This window comes from Strongylocentrotus purpuratus, unplaced genomic scaffold (assembly GCF_000002235.5).
Source record: "Strongylocentrotus purpuratus isolate Spur 01 unplaced genomic scaffold, Spur_5.0 spur5_scaffold_6, whole genome shotgun sequence".
NCBI lineage: Eukaryota > Metazoa > Echinodermata > Echinoidea > Camarodonta > Strongylocentrotidae > Strongylocentrotus > Strongylocentrotus purpuratus.
This window is the reverse complement of record NW_022145612.1, coordinates 4,994,187-5,015,574: the sequence shown is the minus strand read 5'-3', so window position 1 is coordinate 5,015,574 and position 21,388 is coordinate 4,994,187. Positions and strand designations below refer to the sequence as shown.

Below are 21,388 nucleotides of genomic sequence, written 5' to 3'. Positions count from 1 at the left end.
TATAAAATCTTACTTGTGCCTTACATGCATGAATGCAAGAGAATCTCAAAGGAAAAATTGATAAATAAGTGTGAACATGTGACAAAGAGTTCTGGTGATAACGACAGAGAGGGGGGGGGGGGGGGGGGGAGAGAGAGATACATGAAAACCAAGAACCTAATTCACTATAATTCCTAAGAGAAAAAATAATTAAAATAAAAAAAAAACAAGAAAGAACAAGTACTTTCTAACTTTCTGTAATAACCTCTCCTGGTCATATAAAGTCAAACAGTAATAATAAAAATAATAATAATAATAATAAAATATAATGATAACAATGATAATATGAATAATATTAATAATAAAGAGTGGAGTCTTGTATAGTGCTCATGTCTGGCACAATGCCACTCCTGGTGCTCCATTATTATTACCCTGGCTTTACAGCGAAAAGCATTTTAAGGAATTCATTCCTGCCAGGTACCCATTTACTGGTACCTTAACTGGGTGGAGTGTGGAAACTGTATATTAATGTCTCACCAGAGGACAGTAGTGCTGAGACAGGGGTTAGAACCCCACACCTTGTGGTTCACAGTCAGAAGACTTATCAACCGGACCACAACTCCTCAATTTTAGGTAGATTGTGTTTGTAAGAGGTGTACCGAAAAGGCAATATTACACAGGGTGTTATTTCTGACAAAACATGACATATTCCATAAACATCAATACATATATATATATACATATGCATTTACCATCTTAAAGGTAAAGACCAGTATTGGAAACGCCCCAATTTCAAAAAATGAAATGGAAGCTCTCATTACCAACCATGTGAAAGAATATGTTTTGACTAATACATGATGATACAAAATTTGCCAAGAAACCGCCTACTAATTCATATATTTGGTAAATTTGTTTCTCTCATGGTCTGTGAGAGATATAGGGTAGTCCCATATACATCTTTCTGTGTATAGTGCTTGCAACTTTACGAAGAATGGGCCAAATTTCTTATCATTTTGATGATTCCAGAACCTTGTAGATGCTAGATGATCAACCTTTTCTGATCGATTCCACAACGTTTCTTTCACAATGCAATCGCATGACCATAACTGGTCTTTACCTTTAAAGCTTTAGATCAATGATAATGACATGATATATACAGAAAAGGGTTGTCATAAGCATAAGCTTGAAGTGATCTCCTCTAGAAAATGAAATTAACCATACATACAATATGAAGCGATGCATACAAATTTGGAGAGAAAGGTAGAAAAAGAGCATAGGAAGAGAAGGGGTAGAGAGAAAGGGGAGTGAGAGAAAGCTACAATCGTGATACTAGTATTGGGAGGAGTCAAGTCTAGTTGTACATGTAATATCAATCACCTTTTGACAGCTACTGTTTATGACAATAGGGACATTCGTGGGGTCTGCCCAAGTAGATAGTAATACCTAGATGTGTATAGCATTCTTGCATCATTTGTTTGTGAAAGAAATCTACATCGATAAACAAATCAAATTGACTATGGTATATTATTCCATAGTTACACTCAATTGTTTATCGTCATTATTAGCAATATACACTTTTAGGATACTAATCATGGGCTGTCAAACACTTACATGTATGAGCAATAATATAATTTAAACAAAAATATCTCTATCACATATTAGCATGAAATTGAAACTGTTCCTTGTTCAACAAACTGAAAGTTTGGAAGATATTGGCTCATTATGCTTTTCGTTTGTTTGGCATTACTTTCCAAAATATGATGGTGACCATGAGGTTAATGGGATATTCCTGTAAAAACATTAGTCATGGATGTACATCCCCTGTACATGCCTGTCTGCCTGCCAAACAAATATAATACACAAAGCCATCAGGTGCTCCGACAATTGCTCCAAGCTCTGTCAATGACATTGGCCAGTATTCTACTAACATTAAAACCTGATACTAGATTTAAGGTTTTGTCCAAAAAGAAAGTTAGTCCGTGGTCTAATTTTGTTATTTGTTGAACTAGAATTTAGACTCGGGGTAATGTTTAACTGAATAAGCAGAACACGGACCAATCGACCAGTGGAGTAAGGGTTGTAATTGGGTTTTAGTTTAGGTTTAGGTTTAGGGTTACTATGGAACATTTGCCACCAGCGTCATGCAACCAGCCTGTTTAAAAATGTTTGACTTGATGATGTTAACTTTGATTATTATGGCATTCTACCTCAATAGCTCAATGGTAGTAGGATATACTGGACAGTCTAGCCCATATCCCACTTCCCACCCTCATTACGAGACAAAGTCAACTGTGATCAAAATGGGATAAGTTAACCTCTTATTACTCAATATTCCTTTCATAATTCATATATGCGACACAGCATGTTCAAGTCATGAAAGTAACTATACAAATTATGCATTACATGAACTGTTTCAATAGCCTTGTGCATCCATTTAAGAAATGTGTGAACATAACATGATTTCTATAAGCAAAACAATGGGGTAGTGAAATAGACCTTGACTTTATTTCTGTAAGTCTTTGTGATCGTATTCCTTAAGAATACATTTTCAATCCTGACAAATAACTGATTCAGACAGTTTCAAACAGTGATTTTACTGTTCATGGGAAAAAGTCTAATAGTACAGTAGGAAACTTTCCTAAATACCTGACCTGGCAGTTCGTTTTTGCATTCAACAAAAACATGAAAAGTGTCAACACCCTCGTCTGTTTTAAAACTCACAATTTATTTCCTCCAGAAAGAGCTCCCCAAACATATGGAAGTATGCTCTCTTAAACACACCATTCATCAATTTGGTCAGGTCTGTTGTGTTAGGGAAGAGGTTGGCTTGCGTGGATAACCGTGCAGATACCCAGGAAGTAAGACAGATCTGTCAAGTGTCAAACAATAACAAGAGAATGAATATGCATTACTCATAAAGTTTCGGGTTATAAACTCAAGGGCCTGTCTTACAAAGAGTTGATCTGGATTAATACATGTAGCAAGTCCTCCAATCAATCTCTTTAGTACAAAGCTGCAAATTATATCAAATTGCAATTAATTTTAATAAATCATTACTGTTTAGAAGATGGAGCCCTTAATAGTATAAAAAGTAATTTTTAATCTACTGTTATACCTATTAATTCAGGCAAAGCTAAACAAATTGTAACAGTCATTAGCACATATTTTCAGTGGGTTTCTTTCAACCCAAATATATTTTTTTTATTTTATTTTCTATACTGGAAATGTTAGATACTGTAGGCTATATCACTTTTTCTCTCACTATGCAAATGAGATAAGAATTGTGAAGAGAATGGTTATGATGACAACGGATTATGTGCTTCTCCTTTGACTACTCAACGTTCATCAGTGGAGTAATTGCAAAAATTGCACTGAACACTAGTAAAACAATCCAACAAGCCGGGCTCTAATGCAGGGGTCAAAGTGGATAGCAATTAATTAATTTTTCTGGAAAACGATTATCCCATTCAGAGATATTAGAATATGTATTTAAATTTCAAACAATATGATCCCTACACATACATTTTAAAGTTTGAAAGAAGTCCTGCAATATACATGTATCACAGAATTCAAACTTAATAGTGCAAAAAAAAAATGATTATCACAAACTCTCACCATTTTTCTTATCATAGACAGAAGAGGGCCTGCATGTTTTGGGGCCTTCAAGAACTAAAGGCACAGTCGGATGTACAGGACCATCTGATTCATTGCCAAGATGACCCTTGCTGCCCCTACGCTGTCCAAGGTACATTTTAGGGCCATTGCGATGGTGAATGCTGCAAAGGTCAAACGGTCAACTTGGTTCCAGCATTTAGAGAACCATACCTATACGATGCTGCCAACTGATGGACCAGGAACTCTGGATCTAATAAGATAATTACCAGTATGTAATAATGATAATGATTCCTCCATTGCTCAAAGGAACCAGGTGATCTCCAAAAGCTCAAATAATAAGAATGAGAGAATGAAGTTGCCAACAGGTATACAAAATTAGCATAGTAATCTTCTAAAAAACAGATAAATAATGTTGAAATTACCTAATAAATTTCTTTGTCATATTAACAAATTTTATTATTAAAATGAACAAGGCTAATGCAATTGTCTTAGGTTGATTTGTTTTAAAGTCTTTTCAAAAGACTTCTTCTTGAAATGTTCCTTCAAGCCATTGGTTGATTTAGCCAGGGTTCATTCACCTACATTCAGGTGCTTCATTACAGATGACACAGAGAGTGTTATAAACCTGGTTGCAGGAAACATCCTCCTTTGACAATTGCTTCATAGTCATTTCCTATACTAACCAAATTCCTTACTTCAACCATGGACCCAACACCATACGATGGACCTAACCCTAAACTTGACGTACAACCGAAACACAGCCTTGAAATTTGGACGAAATAAAGCCAGAGAAAGTGTCCCTACAGACCTGGATGAACTCTTTGATGTAGAGCGCACCAACCCAGATGATAAGGAGCATTGAAATTGAAGCTCTGAAGTTACATAGGATGATGTAGCTATACAGCAGCAGAAAGACGACATTCGATATCTGATAGTGACACAAAAAGAATTGATAGTTAGCATTGTATCATTTGCCATAGCAACTGATCGGTGGTTTGTCAGGGAGGGAGGAGGCAAGTGCTGCCCCCCTCCCCTCCCCCCTTTTCCATTGAAAAGGATCATCGCTCTTCAAATGCCCTCATATTTGAAATAACAAAAGCGAGCAGAAAAGTTTGCACTAAACTTCCATGCTACATATGGTTTGTGGTCCAATATATCCAATTTGGTGTTCATTGCATGTGATTTTCAGCAAGATTTAGTAGATTTGTTTTCATTTTGATCGTTTCTAAACCTCACAGTATATGCTTTGTATTACGTATTAACATTTCCCAATTTTCTTCCTGGCAGTTTATTTTACATTGTAATCTGATGACCAGTACTCGTTCAACTTCATTTTTCAGTACATATGTATACCCCAAGCTCTTTTTTTACATGGTGCAACAGATCGCCAGGAGAAGTGGCAGTAGCAATTCTAAAAACAACTCCCAGTCAGCAACTTACCATACAGTAGCAATACTTGATGAAGGGTGACTGCACAAGTTTCAGACAATCATGAAGAATGGCAGTGCAACAGCTTCTTTGTATGCTTATGCTAGTCTGTAAAGAAAAGACATATAAAGATTGTTATACACTATTCTTGATAGTTGACTATTATTGATATGGGTAGCCCAATTATCTCTCTATTTAGGACAATACAGAATAAGTGACTTTATATGTCACTATATAATTTTAAAATTCATATTTTGACTACTTCCCATAGATTAGCACAGGAACTACATATATTTGCAAGTGTAAGTTCTTGTTCACCATGAACACATCTATGAATAAATGTAGCTGCACATCGAAAGCATTAAATTATATGGAGTCATGTACAATGTACATGTCAATTTTTGACTTGAATTATTTTGAAATGCCTTTTGAACAAATTATGAATACCATGAACAAATTGCCATACATGTATGTCCAAAGAAATATTTGCCTTTGAAATCAGATATACCACAAAATTGATTTCAACAAAAGATTTCTTGTCTCCATTCTCTCGTCATCATTCTCTTCATGTACATGTATGTATTTCTGCATGTAGTTTCCCAACTATTGCAATCATTATCTGTCTACCTGTCTGTCTCTCTCTCTCTGTATCTCTCTATTTCTGCCTGTCATTCTGTTTTTCCCTGTATGTGTCTCCATTCCTCTCTCTCTCTCTCTCCTTCTCTTTCTTAATCTCCAGCATACATATTTACTCCTGATAATCAATATGAAAACATATGAAAATTAGAAATTGAAACAAAAATCCCAGGTGCAGTATTTCTCACCATTTCAGAGCGCTTGCATATGTCCACAACTACAGGTATATACCATACTGGATCAGGTTCGTGAATGCATACATTTGTTTGCTTGATTTGAGGAACACACCCATTCAATATGGTTTAATTGCTGTATTGGTTTTCACCTCTATTGTCCGACACATTATTAAACTGATACCAGTAAGTAAAACTATTACTGGGTATCAAAGAATATGGATTCCTTTGCTCCCCTGTTAGAAAGCCACTCCTTTGTTTTACATCTAGAAACACTCCAAAAATACCTAACACTCCTAATGTAAAGGAGTTTTACATATATATCCTCGGAAGTTGTTACATCCTGGCTAACGGAATTGAAATGCACATTAGCTCTGAAAAGATTCACTCATTGCCAAATTCCTTTTTGTCACAATAGATCATCTTTCCAAGATATCATGACATTTACATTGTATGTTAGCACAAATCTTTTAGCTCTGTGTATAGTTAGTATAAAATGATAAATAGACAAAAGAAGAGAAACATTTCTATGAATCTTAGAATATATCAATCTTTATTTGATAATACATCAGCAATGAACAAAATCATGTCACACAGACCAGCTGTATCTATATTTTGTGAACGAAACGAGAGAGAAATTCCACATAAACATAAGTGTAATAATGATGTTTGATTAAATAGTTTTTTCAATGATAAAATGCCAGTTGTATGTAGCTTCAGAGCTTTAAGGTATGTCCTAAACACATTCAACAAATTCTGAGATGTGATATTTCTTACATTAAACTGCTAAAACTCGACAGGCATGAAAAATAGAAAATTTAAAACAATAAGAAGCATAACGATCCTATATTAAGCAGCCAATCATTATTGACAGGGTGGATTCATAATTAACAGCCCCCCCCCCCCCATTAGCAAAATGAACGGTAAGAAAATTTCAACTGCCTTTAAATGGGAGGTTGAAGGCTTTCAAAAAGAAGTGGTGTATTTGCAATGGAGCTAAAGAATGGGTACTACGTTTGATTTCAATGATCATATCCTTGCCCGGCTGGCAGAAGGGCGTTAGCGCGCAAGCCACTCAAAAACTACTTTTCGAATTATGGCTATGCGCATTTAAAGATTTGTTTTATATTTAAACTGCTTTCTGTCCCCCAAATTGGTTCAAAACTAAGGCTAATAGAATTGTTAATGTAGAACACGGCCACCTGATATTCGAGCTTACGCCCTTTTGCCACCCAGGCGACGATATTACTGACATATACAGTAGGCTTACGGTGCACCATGTGAGAGAGAGAGGGAGGATTGAGGGATTGTCAACCTGTTCGAAACGTTGAGCCACTCCCGCCACTCATCCTCTCCAAGCGCTAGAACTATAAGCTAAGAAAGATAACCAACAGTCTTTTTTTAAGACTACACCAACAGTCCTTTTCAGGACTACTCACCCTCAAGAAAGGTTACCGAGAGTCCTTTTCAGGACTCCTCAATCCTCCCTCTCTCTCACATGGTGCATCCGCAAGCCTACTGTCTGTCTACATCACCATGCAAGCCAATACTTACAAGCAGCATTACTGACATAACATATCAATGAAAAGTGTAAAATTTAATCAGTTTTTCCTTACAAATGTCTGTTTTTAAGGCTTCAGTGACATATGATTGAACTTATTAGTACACTGAAAACTTTATTTTAACCGACATTTAATGAGATGTTATGCTACTATTATCCCCATTATATGAGCTGCCCTAAATATAATCATTTCACAAATGTTTCTACATGACCCCTTAATGAAAAAGATCTAATCCTTTATCAAAACCCTAAAAAGGGAAATTTATGAAAATTTCAGAATGAAGTAAAATGGGAGGTTTTATCGTAAGCATATCAAGGAATTGCTGATCTGTGTTTGATTGATTAGAATTTCAAAAATACATCTTCTTATTCTTTGTTGGATATTTCTCTAATTTAAGTAATCTGTTTCTTTCTCATCTTTCTGCTTTTATTAAAAAAAAGGGGAAAATTTTCCCTTTAAAGGACCTTGATTTGGAATGTATCGCATCGCTGCACTGCATCGAATCTCAGGATACTCCTAAAGCTTTGTCCAGGAAGGATGAGAAATTTGACGGGTCGCAAGGAGGGAACGGCTTTAGCAGAGAGAAATCCATCGTCTCAAGATCATGTGCCAGTTTGCTGTTATCAAAGGACACCAAAAAAAAGAAACAGTCGTCATAGAAAGGTGTCTAGAGGAGAAGACTCTGGACTGTGAACCATAAGGTACCGGGTTCAAATCCATGCCACAGCATGAACGTCTTTTGACAAGTCATTAAATTCATATTTGCCACACTTGACCCAGATGTAACAAGTGGGTACCTGGTATGATTCGCTCCTTGAACTGAGCGCTATGGTTTTTTAATATAAAAATTACCCTCTTTTTTTCTTCATCAACCTTCAACAATGTTACTGAGTCACTTTAAGAGTTTATTCAACACATGCAATGTCAACTTGTGCGAGGTTGACTGTATTTGTGTTTGTATTTGGTTATGGTACCTTGGGGGCTACATATATTTTATTCTTGATTAACAGCATACCTTGGTGTTGTGTGAAATAGGTGTTCATCTTTACACAGCTGATCTGCAAGTTCCAACTGATGATTTCCCATCAGGAGTTCATTGATAACAACAAGAAGGGGTTTCCTTGCTCCAAGGGTCTCCAAACAGCTCCCAGCTCCTGCAACCAAATCAGGCCAAAGATTACAAGTTCATCAGGTAGTGCATTACTAAATGTCAAGCAATAATTTCCAGTGCAATAATTAAATTTTCATTTCAATATGAGCATCAATCATCCAACAAAATCATTCATGTACAGCTAGAATGTATAAATCGATCTCAAAAAATCTATAAAAGGAATATGAAGAAAAATAATGAATAACATAAAACTGCATGTGTGGAACCCAAGTTTGATTTGGGATCCGCGTCGGCCCTAATTCCATTTGAGCGTAAACAGGTGCGCCAAGTACATGTAGCCTACTCACAAGCCCCTTTTATGTTAATGATGTGTAAATTTAAACATGCATCATCTCTTTATTGAAGTAATATTTAAAGGTAATTCAAAGTTTTGGGAAATTTTGAAAATTGGATAGATAGTAATTCTTTAAAATTAGGATATTTGGATTCCCCAGTTGATGTAAGCACTAACAAATTTAGCCTTTAAAACCCTTTTGCTTTCGAAGAAATTGAATAATCAAAAATTTACCGGTGCTCCAAGTCAATTTCAAATAGCAACTAAGGCAATTCCATGGGAGCTGCGACCATTAAAATCTCAGGATATGCAGTTCTGATATATAATTTCCAAATGGGAATAGCAAATTGGTCGATTGTAGTGAAGAAACATTTTTTTAAAGCTGAAGTAATATCAGTCTTGAGAGGACGCTATACAACATTATTATTTACAATTTCATCACTTTAGAATCAATTTTAACCGCGACAATGATCATTGAAAATTGCAAAATTGCATATGCTTCCAATACGTTCATTTGAACCAAATTCATGACCCCATACCAAAACTTTGTATTACCTTTAAAGCCATATAAATAGAATAACCAAAAGGAACACCTAAAACACAGACCAAAATATTTGTTAGTGATTGGTAGACTTGAGGTGTTTACATTTGTACAAGCATTGCTTTTTAGTGGACCCCTCTGTTTCCAACATGTATTTCTTAAATTTGTTTTAAATGCTTATAATTGATTTGTAATGTTTTGTTGGAAACATGAATAAATTTGAAATTGAAATTGAATTGAATTGAAAAATTCCCCGAACCAGATTGGTATTAGTGTCTATACCAGTACCTGCATGACTTATGACCAGATCAGCATTGTAAATATCTTCTGCAATGGAGTCCTTATATCGGTAAGCCTCAAGGCAAAAATCAGGTTGGTTGATCTGCTGGGGCTCGATATTTCCTCTTCCAATCTGGAGGATGACTTTAGAGTAACCCAAACGCTTAAGAATCTGGTAAACAATAAATGAATTACAAAAATGACAAAAGGGAAACATAGCCAATATTAGGTATAATAGTATTACTGTATTAGGTATTTCAATACTACCTACATTTACAGTAAATAACAGAAAATGTATTGAGTTTTGTTAGCAGGATAGCAAGGAAAACTGAAAAACATAAGAGTATCAGATAAATAATTCTCATGATGGTGATGATGATTTAAGCAATATCGAATTCAAATAAAGAAAGTTAGGAATGTTTGAAGTTGTCATAAGTGACACAAATTGGCAACACTGTGACATATACATTGAGAGCTCCTCTCCAATTTGCTCTGTACAGAAAATTCCATACATTTTTGTTTCTTAGTAATTGATGACAGAATAGCTTTGTTTCTTACAGTGGTTGCATAAAAACATATTTGCAAATAAGTATTTTTAGGGTGAATGTACATTTGAAAATTTTCTTCAGGGAAAACAAAGATTTTTGTTGTTATTTACTACAAGGAATTTGGGAGGGCACCTCTCAAGATATGTCACAGAGTTGCCATTTTTTGTGCGATTGATTTCTATTAGGCAAAATCACTCTCCACTCCACTCCACTGAATTGTTTTCTCTTCAAAAATTCATAACTTTCTTATTTTCAATTGTTTTTTTTGCTCACACTTTTGCTGAACTGTGTCTCTTTTAATTTATATGTTTCTATGAAAACCAACTTAGTATCAGGGTGGACTTCCCCTTAAATGAGGGGAGGTTACACTATGCAGTTTGTGTGTGATCTCATCGAGTGCAGAAGCTAAAAAAAAACTGACAAATTACATAGAGTACCGAAGCTGTGACGTCATAAAAATCAGTTTTTAGAATTTCTAATTTTTTTCTTCATTTTCCGAAAGAGCAGCAAAAATAATGTTCAAATGTTGAAAATAGATTGAATATGTTAAGTATTGGCTGAGATATGACCATCTGAATAATATATTTGCTCTGGCTCCTAATGGTTAGGAGATTTTGATGACGTCACACTTCGCCATTCTATGTAGCTAAAAGTAACTAGACTCTCATTCCTTATTTTTTAATGTTTTAAAATGATTTTCAATGTCATTTTTATAGTACATGAAAGTTATATCTATTTTCTGTCTAGTTATCAGTTTTTCTACATCGACCTGTTGTTATGACCGAGTCTAGATTTTTAAACAAAAACCAAAGCTAAAGGCACTAGATTCTGGAAAAAATTGCTAGGTCCGTAATGCGTATTAGTGAGACACGATGGAGGAAAATAAGCAGGGTTTTCTTCAGTTTTTCTAAATGATTTTGAGCTGTGAATCAGCTGGAAATTACAGAACTGAATTATTACGGTCATTTACGGTAACACTACCAGTAGTATGAATTTGGAGCATCGCATTAAAATGTAAGGATTTCAACAATAATTCTTATTTTTTCCCATTTGTTTTGTACACGTGTACAAGATTGATGCCTCTCAGCACGTATACAACAGAGGTCAATATGCATTAGGCATATAGCATCGACTACTAACATAGACCGAAAGCTTCAGTCTCTGAATGATATTATTGACGGTTGTTCCGCTGAGATTTCATCTGGCCCGCACCCCTCTGATGGGGAATGTTGATAAATGTCAGTTTTATTAAAGAATGACCCATATATATATATACCAGACAGTTATTTCTGTTTAACTAGTCTACTATGCTTTGCTGGAGTGGTTCACAGCATGCAGCACTGCACACAAGTACAAAAATACTCAACCCGGACGACTGTACAGTGCAAGTCATGAAGTGCACGGCCACACTCTAAAGCCCCCTAGGCCCTAAGCGTATATTGCTTCCCACCCTTCTGTGCCGGGGTGGGCCCGGGCAAATTTGCTGACTCCCGCGACAGACACAGCCGACATGATAAACAATGTCAATATTCTCACAAAATACTTACAGTAAGAGTCTTGTCACTTGAAATTTCTTCTATTAATGCATCAAAGCTTGTGGTACCTACGGTTACAAAAACGATTTTTCCTTGTGTTGCCATCGTTTGTTTACAAATATTAAATAAAGATAGATTTGATTTCAGCGATTAAATTTCAGACTTCGGTGGATAATACAACTGCAGCACATGCACCGTATATACCGCGTAGTGTACCCGATATATTACACATGCATGGTACACATTGAGATAACGTAGTCTACGCGGTCAGACTTTTATTTTGGGTCTGCTCGCTATTTATAAATGAACCGGCAAAACAAGCTTCGAACAAACAACACACATATATCATAGTAAACCGAAGCAAAAGTGAGTTCATAAGAAACTCATATATTTACTATAAATTCATGTGTCAAAGCCTCTGGGATAAAGCAGAGAAAAGAAGACACTTTTAGCCTAGCCTAGTATACCCAAGCAGGCGCTTACGCAGGGGAAGGGGGGGGGGGGGGGGAGTTGAACCCCCCCCCCCCTTTGGTAATTTGTTTTACTTTTAATTTTTTTCTTCAAATTTTCAAATTTCGAGACCAAAAAAAACAAAACAAGTGTCCTCTTACCCCCCCCCCCCCCCCCCCCCCCCCAGCTTATTCAGCGGCTGGCTGAGTCGTTGTGAAATGTTCGGCCCGATTTAAAAATGTTATACCCCCCCCCCCCCCCCCATCCCCTTGAAAAAAATCCTGCGTACGCGCCTGTACCCAAGTAAGTAAGAATCAATAAAGCCATGTAAGTAATGTTTTTAAAATCAAAGATTTGAACCGAAAGGATGAAAGATTAATTCACCAACTTGGTAAATGTAACCTAAACTATTATAAATATCTAAATAGAAAAAACAGCACTGGACTATGTGAAGAATGCCAAACGATAGAAACAATAAATTGAGCACCGAGTACCGTTATATGTTATACAAATAATGAATGGTTATGAGTTCAATAGTGCGAATATGTTCATGAGTTGAAAGATTAACATTCTATTCAACGAGGCGTCAGCCGAGTTGAATAGAATTAACGTTAATCTTTCAACGAATGAAAATATTTGCACTATTAAACGAATGAAAAACATTCATTATTTGTTTTATACAACATCGAAGAAGACCTAATAGAACGTTAATCAACAAATTATGCTTTACTCCTTATAAAGATAAATTACAGTTCGAGTCAAGCCTTCTCTATTACATGCAGATTGCCTTCGCGTCAGATACACGCAGGGATACGCGCGCGCACATGTAGCAGAGAGATACGCAGTCTGCATATAACCAAAAATGCACGGCGCATATAACCAAAAATGCACGACCGTGCAATATACCATCTATTGAATATCATGTGACCAACAATCGTCCAATCAAATGACAAGGATCCACGTAGGTGTTGTATAATACAAGATAACACAGATATCTTTTTCTTTTTCAAATAAGCTATAGCATGATTTTCGTTATTTAATTACTGCACGATTTATCACAAGATTTATTGTATTTTTATGACCTGTTTCGAAGGTAATAGAGCTCATGATCAACTTTGTAATTATCCAAAGATTATCACAGACTAAAATAATATAGATCTGTCATTCTGAAATCAAGCTAATCAACCACTAACAGTAATTCATCCATGGGGTTGGGCAAAGCTAGTTTTCCATGCCATCGAAACCGGGCTGACCAGATTAAACTTTAAAAAAAAGCAGAAACACGAAGTTGCAAACCATCCAGAGACTCCTAAAAAATTGCGTTACTTTTTAATTATATCATTACAAATCTTTATCCTCAGTTTTCTTATTTATAACTGATTTTCCTTATAAAATTAAAAATAATTATGGCGTATATATTCAACATTGAATGAACGCCAATAAACAATTACCCAACAACAACAACAACATGGGGTTGGGCTGCACGCAGAGACCCAGTGTGTGTTTCATTATCTACTGAATTTAAAGGCAAAATATTGATACCAGTGAATTATTTTCATATTGTTACTCATTACTTGATTGGTTCTTAATTGGACCATCATTGTACAATATCACCACGTAAATACATGCTGAACTTAGAGAATATAATGCATGTTTGTATGAAATTTATAACGTTTAAATCTCTTTAAATCTGTCTTCCATGAAAATGCATGCCATTAATGTTCATTTTTCTTTCTACACGCTTTAGCCTTTAGCTTGGTTACTGGCATACTCAAAACATGTACACCACTATATACCCCCTAGGATATAGTTGTCCGGGGGATAATCGTCCTAGGGGTAGTTGTCCTAGGGGATAGTTGTCCTAGAGGGTAGTTTTTCCTAGGCAGGCACGTAGCCACGGGGGGGGGGGGGGGCACGCCCCCCCCCCATTTTTTTCTCCAAGATCGGTTGAACTTTTTTAGATCCCTCCCCAGGACGTCGATCAATTACATGTATGTGCCCCCCAAAACATCAAACTCTGGCTACGGGCCTGGTCCTAGGGGGTAGTTGTCTTAGGGGCTAGTTGACTGGGGGTGGTTGTCCTAGGGGGTAGTTGTCTTAGGGGCTAGTTGACTGGGAGTGGTTGTCCTAGGGGGTAGTTGTCTTAGGGGCTAGTTGACTGGGGGTGGTTGTCCTAGGGGGTAGTTGTCTTAGGGGCTAGTTGACTGGGGGTGGTTGTCCTAGGGGGTAGTTGTCTTAGGGGCTAGTTGACTGGGGGTGGTTGTCCTAGGGGGTAGTTGTCTTAGGGGCTAGTTGACTGGGAGTGGTTGTCCTAGGGGGTAGTTGTCTTAGGGGCTAGTTGACTGGGGGTGGTTGTCCTAGGGGGTAGTTGTCTTAGGGGCTAGTTGACTGGGGGTGGTTGTCCTAGGGGGTAGTTGTCTTAGGGGCTAGTTGACTGGGGGTGGTTATCCGAGGGTTGGATGTCCAGGAGGTGTCCTAGAACCCGAAAAGTTACGTCTGCCATAGATTAACATGTGAAAAAATGTCTCCTTTCCCTGGATATTTCATACCTTATTCCACCTTTTCAATGTCAGATTTTTTTGAAAAAATAAAGAGTTTAACAAACAGTTTTTAAACATTCATTTCCAATAAAGATATACAAATCCCAGAAAATAAACATGCTTGAGACAAAGTAGTCTGCCATTAGTTAACACGTGAAAACGAAGATTCTGATATTAAATGAAGCATTTCCTTGAATTATGAGAGAGCGGGGTGAAACAGAAAAAATGAGAAAAACGCCGGGAAAAATGGACAGATGCAAACCTAGGTATACATATACACCCGAACACAGGGAGAAAGAGAGAGAGAAAAAAAAAGAGAAATAAAGAGAGAGAAAGAGAGAGAGAAAGAGAGAGAGAGAGAGAGAGAGAGAGAGAGAGAGCTGGAGAAAGGAGTGGGAGGAGGAGGGGGTGCATATTGTTGGACATCTATGATTGTGTTAAACTCGTTGACGTGCTCGTTCCAGCTCACCACGCCATCCGAGGGTCGCATAATTATAATATGGATTTAACTGCCAGCAAATACTATCCACTTCACTTTTCATTGTGGTAAGGCGTATGCTTTTCTACCTCTTAATCATGTTAGTACGTTGAATTGTGACTTTGAGAACCGTAGTAGCACCAATCAGAAGAGTTGAGAGCGATACATGATAGTGTAGGAGACTCAAGTTGAAGACCTATACTTATAAGCCTCTAAATGTGATTCAAAAACTGGTAAGAGTACTAACTATTTCTTTACAGATATCTTATATTTTAAATCAAAGTACTAAATATTTAGACTTTAGTATACTCTAAGGTTATTCATTTATCGTTTTCTTCTTCATTTTTACGTTTACGCAACTTTTTAAAATGCAATTTGTTAATCTATGTGATATTATAAAATAAAGTCTTACCCCGATTGACAAATGGTTTTAGTAATCAGTAAACTATGTCTTGCTATGTCAGATAAGCATCGACAAAACTCTAGAATAAATTGTTCTATTGAAAAAGATTACATTGACAAGTTTTAAATATCGGGAAATAGGTAATTTCCTTCCAAAAAGAATGGTGCATTGGAGTTGTTATCAAGCCAAGTGCACATAAACATATTTTCTTTGTAAGGTGTATGCCAAGGAACAATTATACTTAGAGTAACTATCCGCCAAACATTCTAATAGAATCGAAGGTACAGGTTATTCTATTATGGGTGCAAACGATTTACAGGTGAATGGGTTTCGAGTGACTTAAGACAAAGTATACTGAACGTATGACATTGAGTCAACCGAGTTTTTATTTCTTTGTAAAGGTTATCTGTTTCGAATGTGGTCGTTATACTTTAGTTTGTACACTTGCTTCGTGATGTCAAATTTATTAATTTGGGGGTTTTAAAAATGCGTACGTTGTAAACGTCAATCGGGTTCGATCACGTTCGTATAGATTGAAGCAAAATGAATCTAAATAAACAGCATGAAGCAGCATGAATATAAATAAATCAAATCATTAGTTGAATTTTAATCTTTGTTCAAAAATCATTTCCAATATCACTTTCAAATTATTTGGTGCTCCTGTTTATTTTCATAGAATCGAGAGGTCACCAGCAGGGTATTGAGGGGCCTATATATTTTGATGTTGCCCATATAAACGTTCGTTAATTAACAAACACCGCCCAAAATATACGGGATATAAAATGAATAGGTAATATTTAAGATATAATATTGAAACTTTATTTAAAGCAACTTAAAAAGTTATCATAATATTTTGTAATAATTGGAACTCTTTATATTGTAACATTTCTTATGCTAAGTTTGATGTGTTTTCATGCTCTTTTTTATGTGACCAACTTGGTCTGGTTTACTCATAATTTGATGATAACATTATTTTTTTTGATAGAAACATAAACTCGTTTCTATCATGCATCATATTTTTCTTCAGATCACAAGCAACGAAGAAATAAGCTCGATCTTGAGTGTGTAACTTGTAAATCTAAAATATGCCTGTCGTCATATGAAATGAACTAGTATAACAATAAAACTACTTGGTCCAAAGAGACTCAAAGCCACGACCTTTTTTCACGATGGGACCAACCCAAACAAGTGGTTTTACCAAACGGAGCACTTACATCATCTTACTTGTAGGCCTATTCTCTTTCGTCTACTTCTGCCTCTTTTTGTGGGGTAAGTCAGGATTCATTTCTTACTAAAATTATAATGATAATAATAATGATAATAATAATAATACAAATAAAGATGCTAATGATAATGAAAATAATAATGGTAATAATGATAATAATAATGATAATAATAATGATAATAATAATGATAATAATAATGATAATGAAAATCACAATAATAATGATAATGATAATAATAATAATAATAATAGTAACTAGTTTCATGTAAAAGATATTCCATGTTTGTAATATTCATTATCATGATGTCCATAAGTAGCTGTATACTGAGAAATATACGATTGAGATCAGCATTGGATCAAGATTGATTGGTTAATGTTTGACACGATTTCATCAATTACAAACATGCAAACATTTCAGAGTAAACATTCTAAGGATTTTGACCTATAGTTTATAAGTACATGTTTGAGATTTTAGTAAACCACCTCTATTGGTTCACTCTTGCTTTCAATTAGTCGACTTGACATTTCATTTTTTTTTTTTAATTCCGTTGAAGTGTTTGTCTTTTGTGTGTGGATTTGTTTAATACATGCCACTTTTAGAATTTTAGGCATTTGAGCCATGCTTTTCAAGAACGTTTTTTCTCTGATGTTCTTCCACACTTGCCTAATACAATGATAACACTCACAAATTATTTTTCACCTCTTTCCAGAACTCGACCTTCTCTTAAATACAATACAACTCAGGTTGATAATATTCTTATTTTATTTATAACCTAAAGAAGGAAGACGATGTTTATTTATATTTCCATTTCTAATATAATTGTTATTTCTTCGAAATTCGGTTCGCAGCAATACGGTATAGCGAATACGGTAGCAATACGGTGCGATGGGCTGTTTTCAGCCCAAGACAATTTACACATTATGCGCACCCATCGCTAACGGCATAATCTTTGAAAAGCATCTCCTTATATCTTATATCTCCTTATATCATCCCATGTTCTTTTGTCCTTTTCCTGTATTTATCCCCTCGCTCTCACTTCTTCCCCTTGTAATTCTATTAATTGGGGGCAATTCCCCCACTGTACCCATCCTCCATAGCTACGCCGCTGCTTCAATGAACATAATTATGTCGTGTTTCTTTTTTCCTCAGACGATGCCGTGATTCCACACTTCCTTGAATCGAAGAAAATGATGAAGTATGGAAAACAATATGATTTTACACGAGCATCAAATGACGATTCTAATGATTCATCCAGAGCCGTCAATACCTGGGAGTTTCATGGAAGCACAATTAAAGGTTCAACAGAATCATATCCTGAACAGCACATCGCGATTGATACTCTTGCTAACATTGTTGCGACATCTGGACGAAATGCAGTAATTGAAGTACAGAATAACAAGGATGGACGGTTTTCAAGTGACAGCGTATCCAAAGAAAATACATCTAGAGAATTTCATATGCCATATGAAAAACATGCAATTTCAAATAGGAAAAGTAATGTTGAAATCCTACGCTCGTCGCTTCCAATCCTTGATAAGCCAGCATCAGCCAAACGTGTTCAAATCATTATTGTCACAACAAAACGCTCTGGATCATCTTTCATAGGAGAGTTGTTTAATTCGAATCCAGAAGTTTTTTACATGTACGAACCATTGTTTCAAGTGACGTTTGATGTATTGAAGCACCGTATTGACAACAGACAGGCCGAGTCCTTGATTTTCTTGCTGTGGAACCACACCCTCCGTTGTAACTATTCAACATTTAGCCAGGGGACTAAGAACTGGTTGAGTCGAGGTGGTTTGAACACTTGTCAGCTATCAGGAGCCTTGAAAAGCTCCAAGCTTCTCTGTCCAGTAAGAAAGATACCCGATCGAAAAGTTGGTCCAATAATTTCAAAACTGTGTTTAGATCGCCCCTACACAGTTCTTAAAACCATACGTGTTAACGACATTAAGGATCTGAGGGTTTTTCTTGAGGATCCAAGTCTAAACCTCAAAATTATCCATCTAGTCCGCGATCCCAGAGCGGTCATGAATTCGCGTCGTAAACTCAAAGAACCAAACTCCGATCTGTTGCGACGGAAAGGTCCCGATGCAGATGAAATCAAGGATCTGTGCGAGCATATGGCTCGAAACTTACAGTACAAGGATGATCCACCCAGCTGGCTAAAGGGCAAATACATGTTAGTACGCTTTGAGGATGTAGCCGAAGACCCTATAGAACAAACACAGCGGATTTATCAGCATGTGGGAATTAACATTCATCAAGATGTACTCGGTTGGTTGAAGAATAATACTCATGGAAATAAGGGTCAGGGGACTGGTAGCCCATTTTCACGAACGCGAGACACTGAGAAAGTCATCAATGCCTGGAAGAACAGTATTTCAGAGGAGGTTAGAGAAGAGGTCGAAAGGAAATGCAGTCATGTGATGAATGCGTTATCATATCACTATGATTAAGAGTATTACAAGAACATACATTATAAATCCCGGGATGGGGTATACATCCCCTCCCCCACTCCGAAAGGAGAGGGGGTGGGGATCAGATGTTCCCATTTTTTAGCAAAATATGATGTAAGTCAAAAAGTTGCTTAAAACGTTGACAAATTCAATATAAGCGTCTCTTATAGGAGCGAACATTCAATATACGTCGATGCTATCGAACTGTAGAATAAGATTAATATTGTTCATAGGTGTTAGTGGAATAACGTTGTACGTTAGATATTATATTAATCATTATCACTTTTGTATACTTATTCATGCTCATATTTCTTAAGTATAATTTTGTGCTGCGCCTAGAATCAAAGTATTAGACGCAATATAAATGTGAGCTATTATTATTTATTATTATAACCTTTTAAAAAATTATTATAATTGAATATATTTAACATTCTATGTATGTGCTATATGCCTTTAAGAGATTTGTCATTAACGATAGATATCTTGATAGATTATTTAATTAATCGCTCAAAACAATATATTGTAAATATATTATGTATACAGGTGCGAGAATTCTCAACTCTGACATGACAACAGGTGTTCCAGAATATGTAGGCGTGAAGAAAATGGTCTATAAAGGAACGTGAGAGTCCTCTGACGTAGCTGTACTTTACAATTTTGAGTGTTATTAAGTTTGTATGCCATGTATATTTGTTCATACAATGTATTTGTTTGTGTATGTGTTTGCACTTCAGAACCTGAAGAAGGCCTCACAAGCCGAAAGCTCGTAATAAAATTGTAAAGTACAGCTACGTCTCACGTTCCTAGACCATTTTCTTCAAGCCTGTTTATCTTTAAAACATGATGTGGTTTACGTAATCGAAAATGTTTGTTCAAACTTTTGCAACCAAAAAATAAAGAGAGGGAAGACAGAGTGAAAAGGAAGAGATAATAAAATACCAGATCAAAGAGAAGGAGAGAGATATGGACGGTAAAACATATAGATAAAGAAGACATACATGTAACAGGAGAGAGCGAAGGAAAGGAGGAATACAAATATTGGAAAGAAGCAGGGATTAAGAGAGAGAGTTGAAGTAAAAAAAATTAAGAGAGAGAAAACTGAAGGAATGATGCAAGAATTTTAAAGATAGAAAAGGGGATGAAGACGATACAAAATGGAAAAACACACGAGATGGAAAACTGATGAAGAAGCAAAAATGAACTACTTTTATTTAAAGAAGCAAGGGAGAGAAATATCACTTCCGGGTGTATTGATTGATACTGATTATCGCTGATTGAATTGTCAAGTGTGTGTGTGTCTGATCAATAGCCATAAAAAGTGAAAGACTGAATTCAAAACAAACATTGTTTTAGATGCTGCTTATACATGTAAGTAACGTCCCTCCCCCTCAAGTTTTTTTTAGGGGGATCGTCCCCCCCGGAAAATTTGACAAAGTGAAAGAAAAAAAATGTATAGCAAATACTGACTAAGCACTGCAACACACTTGTAGGCTCTAGAGGGCCCAAGAGTGCAGCGTTTAGACTATATGCTCCCTCGCATAATATCCTTCAAAATGTACAAGTAAATATTGTAGAAAAGTGTAGTGTGAAAAAGTATATTGCTTGTTTTTATACTATAGTTTTGCTTAGGAATGTAATTTTTTGATACAACAAAACTTCAAAAACCTGTGATGGGTTAGTCACTTCCTTCACCTTCACCCTCTTGTTAACTATATGCTACCACACACTGGCGGACTAAAACGTGGTTTATTTATAATTCGATACCAGTGGTTTACATAATGTTGCTGAAATGGCATGATTTTTCCCTGAGCTTCCCGGGGTTCTGCCCCCCCCCCTGGACCCCACCAAAGGCCCTAAAGCGGGCCCCTGGTTGCTCATCTGACCGTTATTAACTGCCTAAAACCCCTGAGCTTCCGGGGGCTCTGCCCCCTAGACCACACCAGGGCCCTAAGCCGGGCCTCTGGATGCTCACCTGACCGATATTAAATGCCTAAACCCCTGGTATTCTGGGAGCGGAGTGACCTGTATGCCAGTGTCACAAATAAGGTATCAAAATATGCTTATCTGACCGTAATTAAATGCCTAAAACCC

General features: G+C 36.3%; 2 protein-coding genes across 3 annotated transcripts; one reads left to right on the top strand and one right to left on the bottom strand.

Annotated features, from left to right (window-relative positions):
- Positions 1 to 7,442: 7,442 nt before the first annotated feature.
- Positions 7,443 to 11,940, bottom strand: LOC575376 (UDP-N-acetylglucosamine transferase subunit ALG13 homolog). 2 transcript variants are annotated; one of them, XM_775780.5, is made up of 4 exons: positions 11,754 to 11,940; positions 9,668 to 9,830; positions 8,409 to 8,547; positions 7,443 to 8,010 (listed from the first exon to the last, which is right to left on the bottom strand). In XM_775780.5, the coding sequence occupies exons 1-4, from the start codon at positions 11,844 to 11,846 to the stop codon at positions 7,899 to 7,901; spliced, it is 507 nt and encodes a 168-aa protein (XP_780873.2). In that variant the 5' UTR covers positions 11,847 to 11,940; the 3' UTR covers positions 7,443 to 7,898. The 2 variants fall into 2 exon arrangements, with proteins under 2 accessions (XP_780873.2, XP_030828907.1); XM_030973047.1 differs by having other exon boundaries at positions 11,814 to 11,940.
- A 3,254-nt stretch (positions 11,941 to 15,194) lies between these two features.
- On the top strand, positions 15,195 to 19,843 carry LOC100891836 (carbohydrate sulfotransferase 1). Its single transcript, XM_011668749.2, has 3 exons — positions 15,195 to 15,442; positions 16,640 to 16,881; positions 17,988 to 19,843. Exons 2-3 carry the CDS (start codon positions 16,782 to 16,784, stop codon positions 19,295 to 19,297), a joined length of 1,410 nt encoding a protein of 469 aa, XP_011667051.1. The 5' UTR covers positions 15,195 to 15,442; positions 16,640 to 16,781; the 3' UTR covers positions 19,298 to 19,843.
- Positions 19,844 to 21,388: the final 1,545 nt, after the last annotated feature.